The following is a 22,386-nucleotide window of genomic DNA, read 5'->3' as shown; positions in this document are numbered from 1 at the left end:
AGAGAAAGTCAGTGGGACTTCTTCACTTTAAGTATTCTTTCTACTGCTCAGAATATACACACGTAAGAGTATTGCAGAATTCTGCCTTTCTCTAAGGATTGAGATGCACATTGCTCAGCAAACGAGCTTTGTAATGTTCAGCTTACTTCCAGAAGCCCCAAGAGTCCTTTGCCTTGCATTTTTATCTACCGTAACAGCTAACACACGCATTGTGGAAACACAAGTACACAGCTGGGGAAAACTGGGGAAAGAATAAAGTCAAAACTGAGACGGAACATCGGGAATGATAAATCTTCTTACCAATCTACAGTAATTCACACAAAGCCTCAATTATTTAGTTTGCAACTTTATTTCTTTATAAGTTATTGGTATAAAGTTTAATATCTAATTATACAGTAATCTGGGAACTTTAAGGGAAGCTTATTTTTAGTGTCTTTTGCCATTTGGTCCTCAGACATGTTTTACGAGGACTAATATTATAAGTGTACCTTAAATTTCTGTACAAAACCACTTCAAGCCTTTGTTTTGTTTTTCTGAGTAGGATGCACAACTCATGCATATTGTAGATGATATAATGGTCAAGGAAATACTTCCCTCTTTAAACTAAGTCAGTTAAAACCCCATGAATATCAATTGAGTAATTTGGAAGAGTAAAAAGGCTTCCTCAGTGCTCATATATTCTTTGAGCAAATATCATGTTCAGTAAGACACACCCTCTTGGAATTATTGTTGATCTGATTGCTGTCTGCATTGAAAAGACAGCGATTGTCAAAGACAGCATTTAATTATGTACATTTTATAATGTCACTAAGCCATCCACTTTTGAATATGAACTCATCAGCGTTAAGCATTGTGTAAAACCACATGCAAAAATTGCCATAAAATTTTTTAAATAGAACCAAATTGGCAAGTTTTTGGAAAGGATATTTCAATGTTAAAAAAAATATACTGTCTATTAAAATGAGCACTTCAAGTAACTTAAATATCTTTAGCAAACATGTCCAGCAAGAGACTCTCTGTAAAAGAAATTGTTCTTAGAACAAAAAGCTAACGAATGGCTATTTAGACACTAATTTTTCAACACAGTGGTGGGTCTGTGTGAAACAATTTGTAATCTAAATAAAGTGAGTCCATTACACTGTTAAAAAAACATACATTAAGCAGGACTGATTAACTATTGCATTTCTGTATTTACAAAAGTGCTTAGCATAACAAAATTACCTAAAAAAATATAAACTTTACCGATATCATTTGGTTCTATGTGTACTCCTAGATCTGCACTTGGAGAAAAATAGTATTTACATTGCTAGATTTAGACAAGTTTCCTATTATTTTTAAAGAAATTTAACAAAACTCCCCACACAAATGGTCCCCTATGTAAGTCAATTCATTCCATCTGGCTCATCATAAAGAGAGCAGAAGCAAATCCTTGAGTACTGAGCAGTATAAATAATTCTAGCCATTGTCTGTGGCATTAGACCCCAATACAGGCTGCCGACAAATTGGGCAAGTGGAGTTTTCAGAAAGCCAGCGATCAATACAATGAATATGAAACTCATGCATACAAGGTAACTGCCTTAGCTTATTCCCTGTTACGTATTCATTAATGCAAACACTACATGTTTTACTAATTTCATTTTCAGTGTGAATATCCCCATAGTTTCGGGTAGAAAGATTGTCAATCTGCTCTTTGGTTAAACCTCTTAAACGATCGTCATCCTCATCTTCATTCAGCAGGAAGAAGTGGGCAAGTCGAAGTATGGGCAGCGTTCCATTTTCCACTAGGTTGTTAGCATCTTGAGACTGCCTGTTATCTTGGTTTTCATTATTGCGACCATAGCGTTGAGTATCATCACCCTGTCCATTTGTTTCCCTGCTGCCTTCTACTGCATGCCCATTTCTAGATGAAACCTCACTTGGATCACTGCTGCTGTTTGCTGAACTTGAGTTATTCTGCTCTGACTGTACATCCGGTAAGTGATGACCACCTCTTTGCACTTCTGAGTTAGATTCAGTTTCCATTAAAGAACTCAGTTCTCCAAAGCCCGTCATAATTTGTCTAAGGATTGATCGAAGAGCCACTGATGAAGGTTCACCAAGCCCAGTTTCTGAAATCCGACGAAGAGGTATCCGTATAGTGCTAACGTAGGTTCGAATACCCGCACGTTCTGATCGTGATATCGTACGCCGAAATCCCCCACTGTCACTTTCAAAGGTAACTGTGTTTTCTGCCATTCCTACTCTAGAACGAGTTCTACTGGCAATACTGTCCCGATCTCTGTTTTCTCCAGGACGAATTCTTCTCACCTGAAGATCTAATGTAATTGTTGGATGCCTTCTAGCAGCAGCTACTGGCCTACTAGATTCCTCCTCTTCCAAAGTTATGCCCAAGGACGGGGCTACACTGGAAAGCTGAGAAGTCTGATTGTTACCTCTTGCTTGTTCTTCAGCAGACTGCGGAGAAGGCTGAACTGTTTGTCTTCTACCTCTGTTGACTTGCTGTGCATTTCTATCCTGCCTCTGCCCATGCTCCTCAGAATGAGCAGTATTGCCTTGCCTTTGCAGCGGAGAGCGGCTTCGACTACTTAAAGTAGACCTCAGCCGCAGAATTTCTAGTCTTTGGTTTGTACTCATCCGAACACTAGTTCTAGCTCTACCTCTTGTGACTCCTGTAGAAGTACCTCTTTCTGGCGTTTCTCTTTGTTCACCAGTAACCGCAGAATTATTATGTGTAGTATTTGTTTGGGAAAGGCCTGTCAACTCCCTCGTTCTACTCCTGAGCCTCCCTGAGATGGGATCAGAGGCTGCTTCAGAGCTTTGTGCCACGGAACTTCTTACAGACCTGGTCCTTGCAGTGCTTGAAGCCTCACTGTTTGCCTCTCTTGCAGTCCTGCTCCTCGTTCGTGGGGTTACTGGACTGACAGCTCTTTGATGTCTTCTTTCTAAATACATTCTGCTACTATCTATACCCACATACTCCTCACCAGCCGTTTCAAAACTGTTATGCTCATGATTTATGTTGATTTCAAGGCTAAACCGAAACTCCCCACTGTTCGGATTTGTTCGACTCACGGCTCTCCAGGTTTGGTTCCCACTCTGTCCACTGCGAGTGGCATTTCCTGTGCGACGAAATGTGTTCAGCCATTCAAGCAAAGAGTCACCATGAGAGTTTTCTCCAAGAACATCAGAATCTGAGAGAAACAAAGAATTGCAAACATTCATACACCTGCATGCTCTACATACTACGATGCACTCCAAATCCTCTATGCTTGCTGGGCCCTGACTTCAGAAACGTTACAGTAGCAGGACAGCTACCTTGCTGTGCTAACGTAATTTTGCGGAAAATATGCTGTATGTAAAAACTTCAGCAAAACTCATCAGTTCAACCAGAATTTTTGTCTCACCCGCAGATACACAGAGAAATTAATATGCCCAGATGGCCTCTTCTGAGAAAGTGTTCAGATTTAGGTAGTCCAAAGTTAGTTGTATTTGTCCAATATCTGTCCCTTGCTTAAACCATCAATTTGAAGTGATCCTAGTCAACTAATTTTGATAAAGCAAGGAAAAGTATGATAGATTTTGTCTTCTTTTGGAAAACATTTTAAAAAATTGTTTTCTATAAGCAGTGGAATAAATAATGCATGGTTTCAACAGATTTGCTCCTTTTGTGCAAATATATTCTTTTCCTACTACAATATCCACAGCTCCACTCGTAAATCCCCTCCAACTACAAGCTCAAGAACAGACACAATTGCTGTGGTTAGTGCTAACTATGTGTATAAAGCAAGCCAATGCTCATGATCACAGCGTTTTCCCTTGAAGGGATCAGATTAAGCTCTCCCTACTCCATCATCTCCCTACTTTCATGAAACCTGCAAGAACTTTGCTGTCTCAGTTGCAGAGTTGACAGTTCCTCTCCTAAATCTGACTAGAATTGGCCAAATGATTAAGCCAATATTGCTGGGGAAGTGAAGACAGAGAGTGCACATAATACAAGCCTCACTCCATTAAAACAAATTGAAATCAAATAACAAAAACAACAAAACAGTGGAGAGGTTAAGTGTTTCCCAATTAACTTCTCTTCTGTTCCAACATCTTTAATACGTGATAAAACCTTTTAAGAATTAGAAGAATGAAAATTATTTTTGTGCTATTAAGTTTACTAGCAAAGAGAAACCAGGAAAAGAGGAGAAAGTAATTTGTGGCTGACATTAATCGGTTTTCATTTAGTATTTCAAGTTTGTTTTCATATCATTAGGAAATCTCTCTTACTTTTAAAACAATCCACAGAGGCACAATGAAAAAACCAAGACTTGAAATGGCTGGTACTGATATCCATCAGCATTTCTCTTAAATATCTGTACAAAACAATATTTATGCACCACGTACTATGTGTATCTGTGTATATATAAATGAAGAATGTTTACCTCCAACAGTTCTACCTTCACTTTCTCTGTTATCCAGATCAGTCTGCGATGCCAGACGCTCCTTAGCCCCCTCCAAGCGTTGCTGCAACTCTTCTGCTGTTATTTCCCCTGAAATAATTTACATGTTGATAATGCTGTTAGATAAGACATTATTATTGGCTCAACACAGCCATGCAGAAATAACAGTATTTTCTATCTTGAAGTAAGATCTTCAGAAGTAAGGTAAAATTAATGAAACTAAAAAGAAAACAGCACTAGTGTGAGATAACAGAGAAAGCAGGTACTGGGGTGGAGGAAAAAAAGATGCTGAATGTGTGTCAAGAGCATGCCAACTTCCAGTAACAATTCAGAGGCCCCCAAAATTGCCACATACAGATATACTTCAGTGTACCAGATGTTAATTGTTTGGATTTGGGTATTACCTACGTATGGAGATGTTGCATTTGAAAGAGTTATATTTTTATTCCAGCTTTAGTATCTAAGTTGTTAATTTTTAGTGAATATCATAAATTTTGAAGGGAAATTGAGTGTTTTTTCATTTCTACAAAGCCACACACATCAGGCTACTTGAGTCATACAACCACATGCGATGCCTGACAGCAGGAGCGTTACTTCACATTACATCTTTTCAACTGAAGGTATCCACATCTTACCAGGAGTGCCAAGCAGGTTGCGGTCCCTCATTAACCTGTAGTCTTCTTCATTGAGTTCATTAATGAACTGGTAATAGGCCTCCTCCCTACTGAGGCGCTCCAGCTGTCGTTGTCTCTCATCTTCACCGTGACTATGCTCTCGTGAAGATGCCTGCTCATTGCCATTCCCTGCACGGTGCCGAGAGCGATCCATAATGATAATGCCAGGCTGTCCTGAACAAAACCAGAAGGTTAGACTGCACAGTAATTACAGTAAGAATTTACCTAATTTACAGTAAAAAGTTCCCAGCATTTGCAATAAAATTAGCTTATTAATAGCTAAAGATGATTAAGGTGAACCAAGCTCCATGTTATTTGCCAAGTCAACAGTGTAGTTTATCATGCAAGTATTTTGCTTCTAGCTTGCTCAAAAATAGCTAGAAGTCCCCTTTGCTCATGGAAAGGGCATACCAGGTGGTACAGCAACTTTAAAATAAAAGAGCAATAACAGATTTTTATTTTTTTTTTGCTAAATAAGGATATTCTCGAAAGTTAAAGGAATAACATCAAACCTATTTCCTTTCTCCCAAGTAAAATACAACAGGAATATTTTAAAAGCTAAAATGTCAATAAAACATTGTTCTCTAGTTATTGGACTGTAATTACCCAGTGTAGACTTCTGACAACCACAGCTACTGCTTTAGAGAAGACTATCTTCCACCTGAAACATTTACTGATAAGCAGGTAAGAGTACATTAGTATCTCAGTCGGTACCACCCCCCACACAGCACAAAACCTACAGATACATTTTTGGCAGAACTGACTCTTGACATTCTGACATTACTGGTATATTTTTCTTGTGATCTCTAATCTAATTAGCTAAGAAAAGGATACCTATCTCCAGGAAACTGGTGTAAAAAAGAAAGGGCTATATTTTACCCACAGTTCTTCAATATTTTCTAAATATTTAACCAGTGGGACCACACTATTAGAAGGTGTGAATAACCTTCTAGTAGCAGAAAGACGCATTGTCTTTGTTGATTTCTGTGCCATTACCAGCTCTCCCTGGCCCAGGATTGAGTCCTAACCAATTGGCTCCCAGACCACTCCCCAACTTTTCTATTTCGTAAAGAAAACCTGTTCTTCAACATTCAGTTTGGAAGAAGAGACAGTGAAGTGTCACCCTTTCAATGGGGATTCCCGTTTAGCAAAAGCCATCTGTAATACCTGCTGAGGCAGATACCTGACAAAAGAGATCACTTCTCTAAAGAGGAGATCACCAGGTCAAAAAACCCAACCATATGGCATCATTCTGCTTACGTGTGAAAGAAAGTTATTGGGTAATTTTTTTTGACAATTCACCAACATATCAAAGTTACTTCAAGTATTCATTATGGGGAAAACACAGAACAGCATTCTCAGCACACTCCTGATCAGTAATTAGACTTCACAGGAAAGGTGGTGAGACAACAAACAGACCAAACCAACTAATTATTAGACATACATTCAATAAAGAGTAAATCTTTATCAATGCTGCCAACAGATACGAAGAATCAGAAAATGTATTTGCCAACAGCAGAAGCTGGCATACATTTAATATACCTTTCTTATGTTGTTTGTGGGATCCATTCTGATGCATCCTTGGTCTCCTCATTTTCCACCACAAATGCTACTTCTTCCCACCCCCCGCAACAGGTAACTGCACTTCTGAACAGCCCTTCACAATCGTATCACTCATCTGCCTCCTGTGTCCAATATTGCATTTCAATGTATTTAACACTTCCCTCCGAGCTTTTTAACTCACTTAACTGAAAAGAAATCAAATCTGAATATCTCCCCTTCAAGACGTTTTCTACTCCCATATTTGTGGGGGTTTTAAATTTGCTATCACCCTCTTGGCTCAGCCTCACAAGCTGTAGGTAATCACTGAGTTCCATTTCCCACACGGGCTATGTTCAAATCAGGTCACTTCTCGTATCACATTTCTAAACACACATTTCTCAGCCAGCTCTTTGTCTTACTACCCTGGTTTCCTCAAAACAAATCCAATTCCTCCCTCCTCAACAGACAGTAAGCACTGTTATTACCCTGACAACACCCATCACTTGACTATTACCATGAAAATGCCCAATCCATTCTGCACTGAATATTAAAGTGCCTCTGTCCCAGCTGACTTACAACTTGAGACAAATCAAGCAGGGAGGGGAAATAGGACAGTTAAAATTCATTTAGTTTCATGTAAGGTTGCTATTTAGGTGAAAGCCTTAAACCAACTAACGTGTTACTGTTTGCCCGACAAGGGCCATAGTAAGTTAACGGACTTTCTGGATGTATCGCCATATTGCTACACAGAAAAAATGACATACAAATTCTTAAGATGAAAAGTCCACCACATGTAGTCCCCCTCAATCTAAATTTAATCTGTTGTTCAAAAGAGAGGTTCTTTACTTCTCACTTCTCATGCACAGAAAATCTGGAAGTCTCTTCTTCAGATTTTGTGGGTGGTAGAAAAAAAATTACTGTTTTGTTGACAACTGTATGGTAGGATGATTAGTCACACTCTTTAAATGACTCACTTAGAAACAGTAAGAAGTGTGAAGTGTTCGGTTGTCCCATCTGTTTAACATAACTACAAGGATGACAACTACAATCCATATTTATCAAACGCCACCAAAACTAAGTACTTTGGCACTTCAAATGTTTCAGAGTAGTGAAATTTGAAGGGTATTAACTACATCAAAATGAAGTAATTTGGCACGTAAAATATTTCAGAGTATTGAAAAGTTGAAGGGTATTAACTACTAAGATGTAAAAAACTGAAATCGAAATCCAGTTATGACTCAGGATTACTCTTCTTTTGCAAAGAAACAGATGCCACATGCCAACAGTTTATCTACGTTTTCTAGAATTTTCAACCTAAGGCTAACTCCTTTAGTTCTTAATTCGTAGTTAGTCTGGCCCATTCTCGAAGATTTACACTCATTTTTATCTAAGCGATATATACCTTAGGCTTTTAAGTGTTGGCCTCTTTCCATGAATTACTACCCCCAATTCAATTAGTTATTCATTTTCTGAAAGACTACCACCTGATAGCAAGCAAGACGACTATGGAGTTTAGATGAGGAAGCCTCCCCGAACGACAGGGCTATTTAGCATTTCTGTCACATTGCAGCCTCCAGGCGAGATGATCTCACCGAATTTGAGGAAAAAAAAAAGGGGGGGGGGGGGAACCCAAACCCAGAAAACGCCACAGAGCCTGGCGAAGGAGAGGAAGGGGAAGGAAAGACAAAGGAAGAATCAGAAGGTAATTAAGAAACAGGCCGCAGGACACCCAAAGCGATCCAGCCCAGGGCCTGGGGCCGCGCGCCTGCCCCCAGCCCCCAGGCCGGCAGCAGGGCCTGCAGATCCCAGCCCCGCGCCGGGCTGACGCTCTCCGGCCCTTCCCCAGGAACGGCCACGGGCCGAGCTCTGCGCCACGGGGCAGGAGAGCCGCGGGGCACCCCGGCGGGAGCAGGGAGCCCCCGGCCCGGCCGCCCCCGCCGCCCCAGACAGCGCTTGTTGCCAGACGCCTGGGGGAGGGGAGGATGATGGGAGTGACTGACACGGCTCCCGCCCAATCACCTGGCCGGCTCGCGGCCACCGACCAATCACGACAGGGCAGGGCAGCCCATGTCCTCCCGCTTCTCTCCGCCCCAGATTCCCCGGTCAGGCCCCGCCACTAACCGCCACCGGTCGGATCGACTCCCTCCAGCGCTGCCCGCACCCCCGTCTCCCCTGCCCGCCGGGGAGCGGCATCACCCGCTGCGACAAGCCGGGGAAGCGTCCATGCCACCGCCTGCCCCGGGGGAGTCTGCCGAGAGCGCAGCCAGGGAGACCCGAGAGCCCGTCCCTGCCTGCTGTCCGCGCCGCCGACCGGGGCGGGGCGGGGCGGGGCGGGGCGGCCCGGCTCAGCCCCACTCCGCGCTCCCCTTCCGTCCCGGCGGCAGGAGCAACCGCCGCCTACGCCGGAACGAAACCGACCCCTGGGTGTGCGAGCGGCGCGCTCCAGCCCCGATTGCGGTCCGGGCGGCTGCCGGCAGCCGCGAGCGCAGGTTCCGTGCGCGCGAAGGCGGCCCCGCCGGCAAGCACCGCCCCTCCCGCACATGCGCGCAGCTGCGGCGCGCGCGGCGCTTGGGCGGTGCGCGTGCGGCGGGGTCAACGGCCGCGCGGCGCGCGCAGGCCCGCGCGGGTGAAGTGGAGACTGGGGCGGGCACCTGCTCCCCCCGTCCCTGTCGCCGGCCCCGCCTGCGCGCCGGGCCGCGGGCCTCAGCCCGCTTACGGCACAGGCTGCCCTCCCGCTTAACACCCGCTCCGGCAGGCCGGACTCACTCGCGGCCTTGCGCCGAGACCCGCGGGTTGCGGCCCGGCTCTCTGAGGCGGCTGCGGGTTAACGAGCGCGAACAACTTGAGGAAAATGGATAGCGCCAGCGTTCCCCATCTAGTCTCCAGCCGCTCCTCAGGCTGATCCTTCCCAGCGGACCCCGCCGTCCTCGGCTGGCCCTGCCGCGGTCCCCGAGCAGCCCGCGGGGTCCCCCCTCGGTGCTGCGCGGCTCTCCCTCCCCTGTGTTCTCACTGAAGCTTTGGATTTTTTTGTTCTGCCTAACTTGCCATTCTCCGCAGCCCGCCCTTTTAAACACGTAAAGGAAGCCGTTTCAGGTACGGCGTTCCATTAGCAAACCCCGTTGTTGGTCAGAGCTCGCATGGTTATCCCCGCCCTGGTGGGTGTGAGCCTTCACTGTAACGGTGGATGAACTTACACAAAGAGGATTTCACAATAAATCGCTTCTCAGCTGTAGAATAACCGCAACATATTTAACCTCATAAAATCAATGACCATTATTATATTTTACCAAATCGGCACAAGGCTGCAGCTTCAGTTACTGGTTTGATACTTTATAATAAATCACATAAGGAATAAGATTATAATCACTTTTCCCCCCCGCTTTCTCCTTCTTAGGCCTGCATTTTTAAATGGGATGCTTCTCCCATTTTCCATTACTCTGCCTCTCCTTCCTTCCTATTTACCTTCTGCAGGAATCTCCACCTTCTCCATTTTTGAAAATAAACCATTAATTGCTCAGTGCTGTCACAAAAACTGTTGTGTTTCAAGCTCTGATTTTAGTCATTTTGATTTGCAGAGCCTTAGAAGTTTTTCACACAAGATGCAAACCCTTTTACAAATTTCACATACGCTAATTGCTGATATGCTGATAGCATACACGAACTTTCTTTTCTGAGTTGCTTCTGCGGATTGTCTCAACACATGGCGGCAGCTGGCAGGCTGTGACAGGGGAGCGCGTTTCACATCTTACATAAACTATTTGAATTGGCAAAAAGAGGATTTCACGAGAAGGATGCTTTAACTACGTAAAAGCACCTCATCCCTAGAATATCCAAACTGCTCATATTTCTGTTCAAACTCGCTTGCAGAAATAAACAAAGTTTGGGTATTTTTTGTGCAACCGGTCTTGATGCAAAGGCAAACCCTCGCTAATGAGTGAGGTGATAGGAAAGGCTCGGGCTGGTGTCCAGGAACATACCTCCACTCCCCACTTCAACTACTCACCCCAGGATTTCTTTATTCTGGCTGAGAAGAAGAGTTTACATGGTGTTACATTTAGGTTTCTTGTCAGTTTATGCTCCTTTTGTGCCAGTACGTGGTTTCCATGAGACAAATTGACAGTGAGGACACATTCTTGGCACTGGGCCATGCTGGGGGCTACTCCTTCCTGCTCACCGTATTCAAAAATGGAACCCTCGTTGTTATTCATGTTCCTTGTCACAGTATGAATAATTAGTATTGTATTATGATTTCCTTTGCCTGGAGCAATTAGAATATGTCCTTCCTGAAGATCAATTTTACTTTCTTAATAAAAGTCAGAGTATATAAAATAGTGCCTGGATCCCTTGAAAAGTCAGTTTCTTCCCACAGTTAATTTTTGTCCTATTTTTGAAATCTTTTCCTCCCATAGTCTGTTTTTAGTAATCATTATTCCACAGTCAAACACAACAGCTTCTCCAGTATCAAGCCCACATATGGGCTGCTCACCCAGAAGAAGGTTGTAATATGGTTTAGATAGATAAATGAACCCGTATGTCCTTACTCAAAGCTTGTACTGGATTAGTTTATTTTCCACTGACCTGTCCTCCAATGCAGAATTTTGTGTTCATGTCCTGTTCACACTGATGTTTCACAACAGTACACGATAACGAAGTAGAGTCTTTGTTTATTTTATGCTGTGGTGTTAATACAAAATAACAATAGTAGATCTTTCCTGGAATATTATTATTATTGCACTAATAGCAATGCTTTCCACAATAACATCCTATCTTTGGAACTATAATAAAAATAGCCTATGGAGGGCAGCAAACCTCAGGCAATTACTAAGTTTTGTAATAGAAAATCTGTAACCCTGGTTTTAATTTGATTGTTCAGTCATTTAAGTTCTTTAGAAAGTAACTTTATTCTATTCTATTCTATTACTTGATATTATATAAGTAAGGCAGAACCACATACTCAGTTTTTTTAAACTGGATCTTAGTACGTGCAGATGACACCAAAGTGGTGACATTAAGTGGATATGCTTGAGAGGAACCTGGCCAGGCTGGAGGAACTGGCCATCAGGAACTTCACAAAGTTCAACAAGGACAAACGCAGAGTCCTCCACCTAGGAGTGACCAGCCCTCTGGGACAACACTGAATGGGGGCTTACAATTACTGAGCGACTGTCTCTGCTGGAAAGGGTGGGGGGTCCTAGTGGGCAGCAGCTGAACGGGAGCCAAGAGCGCAGCCTGGCAGCCATGAAGGCTAGCGGCATCCTGGGCTGTATCAAGAGGAACACAGACAATGGATCATTGGGAAGTGACTGGGAAGTTATTATTTCCCTTTACATGGCTCTTGTTCACCTGCATGTGGAATACAATGCCCAGTTTGGGGGTCTCCACTAGAACGGTACTGATATGGAAAGTTATTGATAAACTGGAGTGTGTTCAGCCAAGAGCACTGAGAGGGTCATGGCTGGAGCCCTTGCCGTGTGAGAGAGGCTGTGGGCACCAGGGCTTCTTCGGCTGGGAGAAGGGGCAGCCTGCCAGTGCCGACAAGGAGGTTACTGAGAAGACAGAGCCAGGATTTCTACCAAAGTGCACAGTGGGAGGAGAGACAGTGATCATAAATTTGAAAACAGGAAGGTTCAGAGTAGATAGAAGGACAAAAAATTTCACCCTGAGGACAGTCAGGTCGAGAGAGGCTGTGGAATCTCCCTCCACAGAGGTTTTCAAGACCCAAGTGGACTGACCTGAATTTAACAGTAGCCCTGCTTTGAGCAGGATATTAAACTAGATAACCTCCAGAGGTCCCTTCCAATCTTAACATTTCTGTGATTCTGTTGACTGAAACAATACAAAATAATAAAATAATATTCAATATCGGGTTTATTTCCCCTCAGGTAGGACTCTCTTCAATAACAAAAGTAACCATGAGTTCATAGGCTGAATTTTCAAGGTCTCTCGAGACTCTTGAGAACTGATTCTCTGGCTGCTTTGGGAGCATGAAGCAGTCACGCTGATAATCACTGGTGGTGATTAGTCTGGGTGGTCCTGAGTCTGGCAAACAGATGTTTCACAGAACGCAAGCACGACTCTCTCCCGTACAGGACCTGGATGCAGAGAGCTCATTTATGTTTGTTCATAACTTCCGTTCCTGCCAGAATCTAGAACACCTTGTGAGATCAAGCGCATCACTAGTCTGATCACCTTTATAGTAATTGATCAACTTTATAGTAAAATGCAGTTAAGTGCAAAATAAAAAAAAAACCACATGGCTTTACATACGAAACTATTTGTAGAGCCACCACTTTACTTACCTGCTTTAAGTAAACTGCATCTCAGGTGCTGCCAGTATTCAGCTGACTCACTCATCTGCACATTAACGCTGCAAGGTTTCTGGAAAACAATCAAACTGTGCAAGTATGATAGTTTATTTTTCTTTACACACATAAAGAAAAAAACCCACATTATTCTCTTGCCTTCAGCTTTCCCAGATCTAAGCAAGAGTGGAAGATGTATAGCACTTAGCAGGACTGGCTGTTTTTCACTCAGCACCAAGCTGGGAACACCTCAGTCACACTGCTGAAGTGTCCCTTTGGGGATATGGAAAACATTTAGCAGGTATCAGGAGGTGCTGAACGTGGTGGGTTTGGCCATGCAAGCTTGGTCCCTGCTGTCCCTGGAAGTCCCCAAAGCCAGGTGTCCCCGAAAGCTGCTCTGCCCTGGGCTGAGGTGGATGAATTTTAGGAGGTGTGTGGCATCTGCCAGACTGTTTAATCTTTACGGGCCGCTGGGCTGCCCTGAGCTGTTTCTGGTTGATTGGCGTAGTGAGTCGCCGGGCAATATTCTTGTATAACTTAGTTGGGTTGCTGGGCAAATAAAATTTAGTTTTGCTGCTTCTACCAATTGCACATATTTTTCCTAACACCTGCCTAATAGCTTTATCTAATATACATTATATCTCTCACAATTACATAGCAACATACCATAGCAAGGTCAAACTATGGGCATCTGACATCAGTCTGATTGAGTGATGCCCGCTCAGGATGCTGGCACACCCCTATCCCCAATTTTCAGGAATCAATTTTAATGCGTAAATGAAAATGGGGATTTGTAAATTAAAATGGAGGTAATTTCAGAATGTTCCAGAAAATGCTGTTTCTTCTTTCAGAAGCCCCCACATTGTGTGATATTTTGTCTCTAAGTTAGGGATTTGAGTGCCCACCTACTTACCCACATTGCGTTCTTGAAATGAAATGTGAAGTGTACATGCACGGTTACTAAAAATGCCAAAAGCTGGGCTGTAATTAGAAAGATTGCTGTAGCTTTACTTTAGTCACAAGCTCTCTGTTCTATAAACTGACCAGCTGCCTTTGTGTTGGTTGGTAACTACAGCTCTGTGAGCCAAGGAGAGGAATTGGAAGGTGCCCGGTTACCGGTTAGGTGCGAGGGCCTTGCTAAAGACAATGCTTTTGCGTTAAATGCCAGGCGCTGTGTTCCCGACCTGCCTCTGCAGCCACGACTGCAGTTCTCTGCGTCTGTGCCCAGAGTCATGGAACCATCTTAACGGCAGCGACGTGAACAGGCGGCCTGGCAGGTAGAGCAGGCAAGGGCCAGCTGTGTCTGCCCTCACCAGTCCGGAGCAAGCCGGGGACCCTGTGACGACGACAGCCGCTGCGCGTGGCGGCCCCGTGCCCCAGCTCCAGCTGCCCAGCTAGCGGGGCTGGGCCAGGGCAGCCCGCGGGTGGGGGCCCTGGGCTGCACCTGGTGCCGGCAGCCCAGTGAAGGAAGCCTGGACCTGGGACAGGGAATGACCACACATACGGCCTGTACCGGGCCCTGCAGCCGCAGCTGCCCCGGGCGCTGGCCGGGGGCCGTGCCCGGCCCGCTGCTCTCCCCAGCCCTGCCGCGGCCTGCTCCCCGCTCTGCCCAGGGACTACAGCTCCCGGCAGGCAGCGCGCCACGTCACCGCTGAAGACTACACCTCCCAGCGTGCCTCGCGCGGGCAAGACTACAACTCCCAGCATGCCTCGCGGCGCGCCGCGCCCCACGCCTGCCTCCCGTCTGTACTACATCTCCCAGCGTGCTGCGGCGCCCGCCAGGCATGCCGGGACGGGCGGGGGCGGGGCTCTGGCGGAGGTGGCAGCCCTCCGCCTTCCACGTGGTGCGCTGCCCGCCGCGCCCGGGGCTGGGGAGGTGCCCGCGGTTTGCGACGTTTCTTTGCGGCAGTGCGGCCAGGCGCGGCCGCCGTATTCCGCCCGGGAGACCGGCTGTTGTGCCGCTAGCTGGCGGGGCGGGGAGGGAGCAGCCGGAGGACGGGGCTCGGGAGGGAAGGGAGCAGCCCAGCCGCCGCCCGCCCGCCCCTGGATGGTCCGCGGGGCGGCTCGGGGGCCTCCTCCTCCTCCTCCTCCTCCTCCTCCTGCTGCCGCCGCCGCCCGGTCGCGGCGGGGCGGGGCGCGGCGGGGTGCGCGGCTGTCGGGGGCGGCTCGGCGCGGCGCGGCGGCCGCTGAAGATGGACTATGACTTCAAGGTGAAGCTGACCGGGGAGCGCGAGCGGGTGGAGGACCTCTTCGAGTACGAGGGCTGCAAGGTGGGCAGGGGCACCTACGGGCACGTCTACAAAGCCAAGCGGAAGGACGGGTGAGTGAGGAGCGGGGCCCCCCCGGCCCGTCCGCGCGCTCTCCGCGCCCCCTCCGACCCCGGCCCGTCCTCGCCCTCCTCCCCCCGGCCCCTCCGAGCCCGCCGCCCCCGCTGCCTGCCCCGGCCGCCCTGCCCTGCGCCCGCCGCCTCCTGCCCCCCGGAGCCGCCGCGGCCCCCGGCCCCCGCGCTAGTGCCGCCCTTCCTCCGGCCCTGGCTTCTCCTCCCTCCCGGTGCCGCGGCTCCGGCCGCCGCCCGGTGAAACCCCGCGTTTTGTCGTCCGGGGTGGGCTTGGGCCCCCGCAGGTCACGCTGAGCCTTCCCGTCCTGCCGGCGTAATGCTGGGGTCTCGTTTCGGTGCCGGTGGGTTTTGGGGAAAAAATGATGTAGGTGAGGAAAACGCTTAACGGGACGGATTTTCGTTGTGAATAAATGAGTAGCCACTTACAGTGTTCAGCCTGACCATCGGCTTCGTATACAGGGTTTGGTTCTTTTTTTTTTGTAACGCTTTTTTGTCTGATTTATTACTTGTAGTCACCATTTTGGGTATTCTTGCTGGCTGCTTCAGGAACCGAAGTCTGCTGGTCCTTTCGGGGCTTTAGAATGCCTTAAAGGAGCTCTATCTGTCACCAGTTCTCGGCACAGAGCTGAGTAAACGAATTTCTTTGCATAAATGTTTTAAAGAAAGATCTAGCAAACTGTCATTTAGGTTTCCCTCGTCCATGACATGGCATCACTTGCTGAACAGCAGAACAATGGGAAGCAGGGAGCAGAAGAAGCAGGAGAGGCTCGGGTTGTGACTGTAACAGGTCCTAAATTTTAAATTGCATCCATTCTTTCTCTTGCAGTCTCCTCACAGTGGTGCTCTGTATGCTGTCATTCAGATAATGTGTATTTGAAAAATCTGGGTGTTATTTTTACATTCGATAAATAAACTTTGAAAGCAGGCTGTAGTCAGTTATGGCTGCAACACGATCTGGTTCTGTTTACATAAGCTTTAATTCTAGAAGTGCTTTAGCCCTTACCTACAGAACGGTTGCAGTGGGTCTGGTCGCACCTTATCTTGTCTGTGTCTTAAACATGATGATGTTAATTGCAGCACAGTTACTTCAGTGTGAATTTTGTTTGCTGGTATGAGTCAGCTAACTGCTTCTCAAATTTTACATTTGGATCCTTCAGATAGTTCATAGGAGAAATTCTTATCTTGCCTGAATTCTTTTTTTTCTGGGAGGGGAAGGGGAGTAAACTGTTGTGTGATAAGCTATTGCCTCAAGTCTCTTTACGTGCAGGTACTAACTTTGCTAGTACAGCCAGCCCTGGTTTCAGTGCCGATAAAGAGACCTGTAATATGAAAAACAGATTGAGGTACTGAAAGATACTGACTACATTTCTAATGTTCGTGTCAGGCTCTTTGCAGCTGTTCAGCGTGTTGGACTGCAGCAGCGTGTAGGGCATTCAGCATGTGATACTGGTGAAGCATATATTCAAACGTATTTTTGGTGAAATCATCAGTCTGCTTGGTGATGCTTGGGAGGGTGTGTTTAGAGCTGCTGGTGGTTTTGTCATTTTGAGAAATTTCAGAAAAATGGAATCGTGTGCTTTAAAAATAGATAGTTACTCAAAGGTGGCTTTAAAGTAGAGTTTCCTGTCGATTCTTGAACATGTATGATATTAAATCCGCCCTCTTCTTGGTGAGGGGGGAAATCAAAGTATGGTATTTGATTAGCGTTTGCAAAAAAAAAAGGGTGAGTAATGTATATTGTCTCCCTTTTTTGCCTTATTGTTCATGCAGTGCCTCCTTTCCCTTCCCTTTCCCTAGTACTTCCATTTCCCTTCCAGATTTCTGAAAACTTTCTCTTTTAAATATGCTGTGTAATTGCCCTTGGACAATCACTAAAATACTTAAAATAGAAACATCCATAAATGCTTTTGTAGCTTATAGTATACTTGTACATATGTGATCTTAAATTATGTGGGTGGAATTAGGATTGAAGTTAAAGGTTCCATTTACATCCCTTTATCCAAAGGAATCAATTAAATTGCAAAAACAAATGTGTGATAACATTTCGTTTTCCTGAAGCTATGTAATGTATGGATGGACGTTGTGTCTTGCAGCGGGGAGCGTATGAAACAGAGTTCAATGTTTGTATATTGTTATATGCAAATACTGAAAAAAATATTCTTACATTGTTTCAGTATTCCTCGAATGGTACATACTGGTGGATGAATAACCTGCTTTTTGAGTTGTTTGTAGTATTTACACAGCTTGAACTTTCCTTACATATGAAGTTGTTTGCTGTCTTTCAGTTAATTTTCATATTTTTTTCCCTTAAACTTACAAGTTTAAGGCAAACTTTGTTACCAGGACAATGATTCTAATTCTTATTTTAAATAGCACAAATCTTTTAAGTCTATTAATATACATCATGATTTTTAGAGTACTTTGAAGAATGGGCTGCAGAACTGCAAATGTTTTGTTAAAAGTATTGGGGCAGGTTTTTCTTAAATGACATCATTTTCTACATACGGATGCCTAATGAGTAGAAGAAACACAGAAAAGAACTAAAAATGTGCAAATGTATGTTCTAAAGCCCTCGGTGATAAAAATCCAGTTTGAGTAGTAGGAGCTAGTGTCTTTAGTATGATGCAGTCTTCACCTCTTTTTTTTTTTTTTTGATTGCTTTTATAGCTGCCTCTGAGGTGCAGTATGGCAATTGAAAACTAGATAGCAGCTGAGTGTCCTAGTTGTAGAAGTTAATTGTATGTCATTAAAACTACAAGGGAATGTTTTGGAGGACAGTCTTACAGGTATCTTGATGGAGTGAGAATCCTTCTAGTGAGTGAAAGAGATGTTCTGTAGTGTGTGCTTTAGTGACCCGCTCAGGGCGTAACCTGGATTTCGTGCCCTGCTCCAACAGCAAGGCCAGTCCAGCCCTGCCGTGCCCTTTGCCACAAAGTGAGGCTTGGGGTCTCGACTCGTCTGTCTCAGAGCATCCCCAGGTACGGCTCCACGGAGGTTTTCTTACATAGTCGCCGCCAAACTTGGCCCAGCTGAACATCAAATCAGCTGAATAACAATGTCAGGCATCGCAGCTGAGCTCTACCTGGTATGCTGCCTGCAGCAAAATTGCATTCTGTTCTCAAGTTGTTATTTTGATCCCTCTTATTTTTAAGTTTGTGGTCTCTGTGGTTGAAAAGATTCTTCCTGGCTTTTTACTGAATGGTGCTGTCTTTTTTTTCATCAGTGCAGTACCTGTAATGGACTTTAAAACCTGCTTAGAACAAACTCTTATGTGAATTGATGGGGTTTATTTTTATAGCAGAAAGGTGTACAAGAAGGGAATTGACTAACGGCAGACACCGGGAAGGGAACGCAGGCATGGCGTGTTGAACATCAGTCTCCAGATAAAGAAACTGTTGCTCATGTCTAGTGGTAGGGTAGTTTACTTTTTTTTTAATCCAGAAAATGTCAGTTATTTCCTGCATAAAAGCTGCTTTGCGTGCCATTTGGGTGCTCCCTCAGGAGTGTTGCTCAACCCAGATACTAAACCTATGTATTTGACTTATGCCAGACTTGGAAAATATGCCGGCAGTTTTTAGTTTGTTGGACTAACATAGTGATTTGATTTATTTTTTATTTTTTAATTGACCAGATCAGACACCTTCAAAGCTCACTAGGAACCGAGTGCCAGGTACAGGCAGACTGAGGCGGCAGGACGCTAGGGGCTGCTTGTGCGAGCCTGGCCGCTGGAGCTGCCAGGCTGGGCTTTCTGTGCTGGCAGCACGCTAATGCCTGAGTGGTACCCGGTTTCAGTGGGCTTGATCTTGCACTGCTTTCTTTTGTTCACTCTCCTCTCCCTTCTGTTTTTATGATACAGCTACGGTCAGAAATCTGAGAGAGAAGCCTATTTTGTGGAGCAAGGCTGCCTGTTTCAGTGGCAGTTTGGAGTGTTTCCAAATATTCATTTTTCCTGTTTATGGATGTGGTTTGGATGAGAATAAGAAACTATTGATGTCACTGTTAGGCAGTATCTAACTTTGTAATTACAACAGTAAAAAATGGTATAATTGAAGATCTCGAGCTATAGTAACATCCCCTGGTGCTTTATTGGAAGCTTTTCTTATTCTCTCAGAAAGAGACTTATGTGGTGAGACTCTGTTGGTGGGGAACCAACAGTAAGCAAGGTCATACTCTCCTAGTCGCTCTCAGAAACTGCAAGAGGTGATGTAGGTCCCAAACACAAGTGCAGCTGGAGAGTTTTTTAATTTCAGGTACTATAGTTCTGTGTTGGAAGTATTGCTGTAGATGGAGGGACAGATTCTTTCATTTGGACATGCTGACACATTGTAATTGAAGCAATGAAAATACATTTATGTGTTGGACTTTGCCTTGCACACTTCAATCAATCAAATCTGTATCCACTCGTTTTCCTTGAGGGTCTGTATGAGTTGCATAAGAAACAGAATGGTGGAAAATTAGCGCATGTCCAGTAAACTACTGGTTTGCTTCATCTGTAATACGGTATGTCATAGTCTCTACTTAATGGTGGAAGAATATTGCAAGAATGATGATGATTCTCTCTCAAAAACTGGTATAAAGAGAAACAGAGAGATTGGGAGTATTTCCCTTGGGAAAAAAGAGAAGGCAGAAGATGTTTAAGTTAGATAAAATAATGAATGGTTTGGGTAACGTATAAGATGCTGGTGCTATTCTTGTTTCACAGTATTTGAAGAGGGGCACATAGAATTTTTTTGGTGAACAATAAGGAAATATTTTTATGCAACATAGATAAACTGCATAACCTGTTGTCAAAGGAAAAAGATAAGTCAAGAGCTTAGTGTCTGTTTTGTAATGTTATCAAAAACAGTCACTTCTGACTAACTGTTGTAACAAGCTGAGTGCTCTTCTGCTCTGTTAGAGGTCAGGCCAAGCTCTGCAGTACATGCAGAAGAGCCCACCTTTGTTTACTTCAGGAATTTTGGGTTTTTTTGAAACACTTGGCCCTTCATAATATTAATACCAGATTAGTTCCAGTTTGTCTGTGTTTATGGGTATGTATTGATTGAGCTACTTCAGATCATAAATCACTTACTTTATCAACGTTTATATCAAACTGATTTTTAGTCAGAGGTATGTTGAGTTTGGGAGTGCCACAAATAGAGGTAATTAGGCCAGCGCAAAATTTTACTCGGCAAGAAGTGAAACAACAGATCTGGACTTAACAGTTCTGTATCGAGCCTTTGCAGGAGTTGTATCATGAAGTTCATGCTGTTAGTTTTCACTATAAACTTCCGAACTCTTGTCTTCTCTCAGTTTACTAGACATGAGGGGTTTTTTTTTTGGCTGACTGTTCATGTGTGTTCATTTTAACTCTTTTGAACCGAAGCAGTTGGTGCAGATTACAAGCAGGCGGTGAGAGCCGCAGAGTTGGCATGCAAGCATTTGGCTTGTGACTCCTGTCGACAATACCGTGGAGTTTCTAAATGCCACAGACTTTATTTATGTATGTAATATGTGGTAATACCTTCTTAAAATATATGCCCTGAGTCTCTTTTGAATCCATTACCATAGTAGTTAGAAAGTTTCTAATTAAACTATATCTACATAATGAGGTGTGCATGATGTATTGCATGAAGTCTTGTGCTCTTTAATTTTTCTGGTAAACCACGCATATAACTGTCTTCCTGTCTGCTTCCTTCCCTTCTCACCCGGTTAGGTGGCTCCAAGCCATATCGGTTTTTAAGGTCATGCAGTTGAGTGAGTCCTTCTGTGGCCCTTAGACTTTATTTGGTGTGATCTTTTGTTATCTTGTCACAGATGTGTTGATTTATTTTCATAGCCAATAGCAAAGGTGGAGCTGGCATAGCTGTGAGTTAGTGTTTCATTCCTACCAGAAGCCTTTGACAAGGGCAGAGAGGATGATGTGAGAATAGTGTTGCAAAACACTAAAGATCTGGATCTGCTTTTTTTCTGGATTTATAACTTAGAATAGTATGTGTAAGTAATCAGGGCATGTACTGCTGTGCTTGGTTTCTCATGAGGGAATAGGGGATAGTTTTTGAGGGTGCTGATTATAGAGAAGGTCCACATCATCAGAGAATGCTGCTCTTGGTCAAATGATGGTGAGGAAGTATGTTTGCTCCAGCTCCTGGGTATTCTTTGAGTCTTCTGTTTTAAAGTCTTTTAGAAGTTTTTTTAAAAAAAAACAAACACAAAAATCCAACCAAACCAAACCAAAGAAACCCCAAAAACAAACACCACAAAACAACTGAGATGTTCTTTATTACCATTGGAATCTGAAGAGTTGTAATTTACAGACTGCCGTAGCAGAAACTGCGAAAGATCTCTTGTTTCTTAAGAATAGATTCTTTTAGCTATGCTGAAATTTGGAAGCTACAGTGGAATCATAACAAAGGTACAGTGGCTTGGATTTATGTATGGCAAGGTTGTACTCCAACAGTATGCAACAACAGCAACCATGGTGATGGGCACTTCCTAAGACCCCCTGGTTACAGCCCAGATGTGTCCATTTTGGCGTTAAGAGGTGATTGTTGTGCCACTGTGAGTATCAAAATGATTATAAAAATCTGGCTTTTTATTGAACTTACTGACTTACAAGCCATTTATTGGTGTGTCTGATGTAGCAATAGAAGCAGATCATTCTGAATAGCCAGTTAATACTGAGATGCTTCCATCTTCCACCAAAATAATTTTCTGTAGACAAGTAGCAGGAAAATGAGAAGCAGGATATCAATTGCAAATGTCTGGGTAGCAGCACCTTCTAAACAAAATACTACTTTTTTTTTTTTTTTTAGTTCCACTACCCCAACATTCCTTTCTTGGGAACAGGATTCTTTCTTTCTACTATGGACCCTTATCATTGTGGAGTTGTGATTATGTGGGATGGAGACTGGGCTGCTGTAATTAGATGAACTGAGGGTGTGAGGCAGTGCACAGGCTGTTGGTGTGGACTGTGTCTTCTCAGCTCTGCTGTGGTTAATACTGTTAGGTGCAGCTCCAGTTGCAGAAGGATAGTCTCCTTTCATCTTTTATTTGGATTTAAACATAAAATTAGTTTAGTAAGAACTGAAAAGCAGGATCATGAG

The 22,386-nt window shown here is 44.5% G+C and overlaps 2 protein-coding genes across 16 annotated transcripts in view; one reads left to right on the top strand and one right to left on the bottom strand.

The window, feature by feature from the left end:
* Positions 1–330: 330 nt before the first annotated feature.
* RNF6 (ring finger protein 6) lies at positions 331–9,201 on the bottom strand. 7 transcript variants are annotated; one of them, XM_075139900.1, is made up of 5 exons: positions 6,662–8,771; positions 5,726–5,792; positions 5,081–5,293; positions 4,428–4,535; positions 331–3,191 (listed from the first exon to the last, which is right to left on the bottom strand). In XM_075139900.1, the coding sequence occupies exons 3-5, from the start codon at positions 5,271–5,273 to the stop codon at positions 1,456–1,458; spliced, it is 2,037 nt and encodes a 678-aa protein (XP_074996001.1). In that variant the 5' UTR covers positions 5,274–5,293; positions 5,726–5,792; positions 6,662–8,771; the 3' UTR covers positions 331–1,455. The 7 variants fall into 7 exon arrangements, with proteins under 7 accessions (XP_074996001.1, XP_074996002.1, XP_074996000.1 ...); XM_075139901.1 differs by lacking the exons at positions 5,726–5,792; positions 6,662–8,771 and adding an exon at positions 9,080–9,201; XM_075139899.1 differs by lacking the exons at positions 5,726–5,792; positions 6,662–8,771 and adding an exon at positions 8,783–9,182.
* A 5,688-nt stretch (positions 9,202–14,889) lies between these two features.
* CDK8 (cyclin dependent kinase 8) overlaps positions 14,890–22,386 on the top strand; it is an 84,935-nt gene continuing 77,438 nt past the window's right edge. For 2 of the 9 annotated variants that reach the window (XR_012672005.1, XR_012672004.1), the window contains exon 1: positions 14,891–15,283. Coding sequence is in view for 4 of the 9 variants with exons in the window: in XM_075139885.1 (XP_074995986.1) it covers positions 15,156–15,283 (128 nt within the window). In the remaining 5 variants the exon portion in view is untranslated. Of the gene's footprint in view, positions 15,284–22,386 lie in introns of all 9 variants that reach the window. The other 7 variants (XM_075139883.1, XM_075139882.1, XM_075139885.1 and 4 more) reach the window with 6 other exon arrangements.

The sequence above is a fragment of the Calonectris borealis genome, chromosome 1 (assembly GCF_964195595.1).
Source record: "Calonectris borealis chromosome 1, bCalBor7.hap1.2, whole genome shotgun sequence".
Classification (NCBI taxonomy): Eukaryota; Metazoa; Chordata; class Aves; order Procellariiformes; family Procellariidae; genus Calonectris; species Calonectris borealis.
The sequence above is the reverse complement of the archived record's forward strand: the minus strand, read 5'-3'. Positions and strand labels throughout refer to the sequence as shown.

Excerpts from the sequence above, each read along its gene's own strand:
- RNF6 (XM_075139896.1), bottom strand. The coding sequence starts at position 5,815 with ATGTACTCTTACCTGCTTATCAGTAAATGTTTCAGGTGGAAGATAGTC. Across the intron at positions 5,289-5,725 it reads TTGTCAGAAGTCTACACTGG|CCTGGCATTATCATTATGGA; the intron begins GTAATTACAGTC and ends TGTTCAGGACAG. Across the intron at positions 3,192-4,442 it reads GGATAACAGAGAAAGTGAAG|ATTCTGATGTTCTTGGAGAA; the intron begins GTAGAACTGTTG and ends TGTTTCTCTCAG.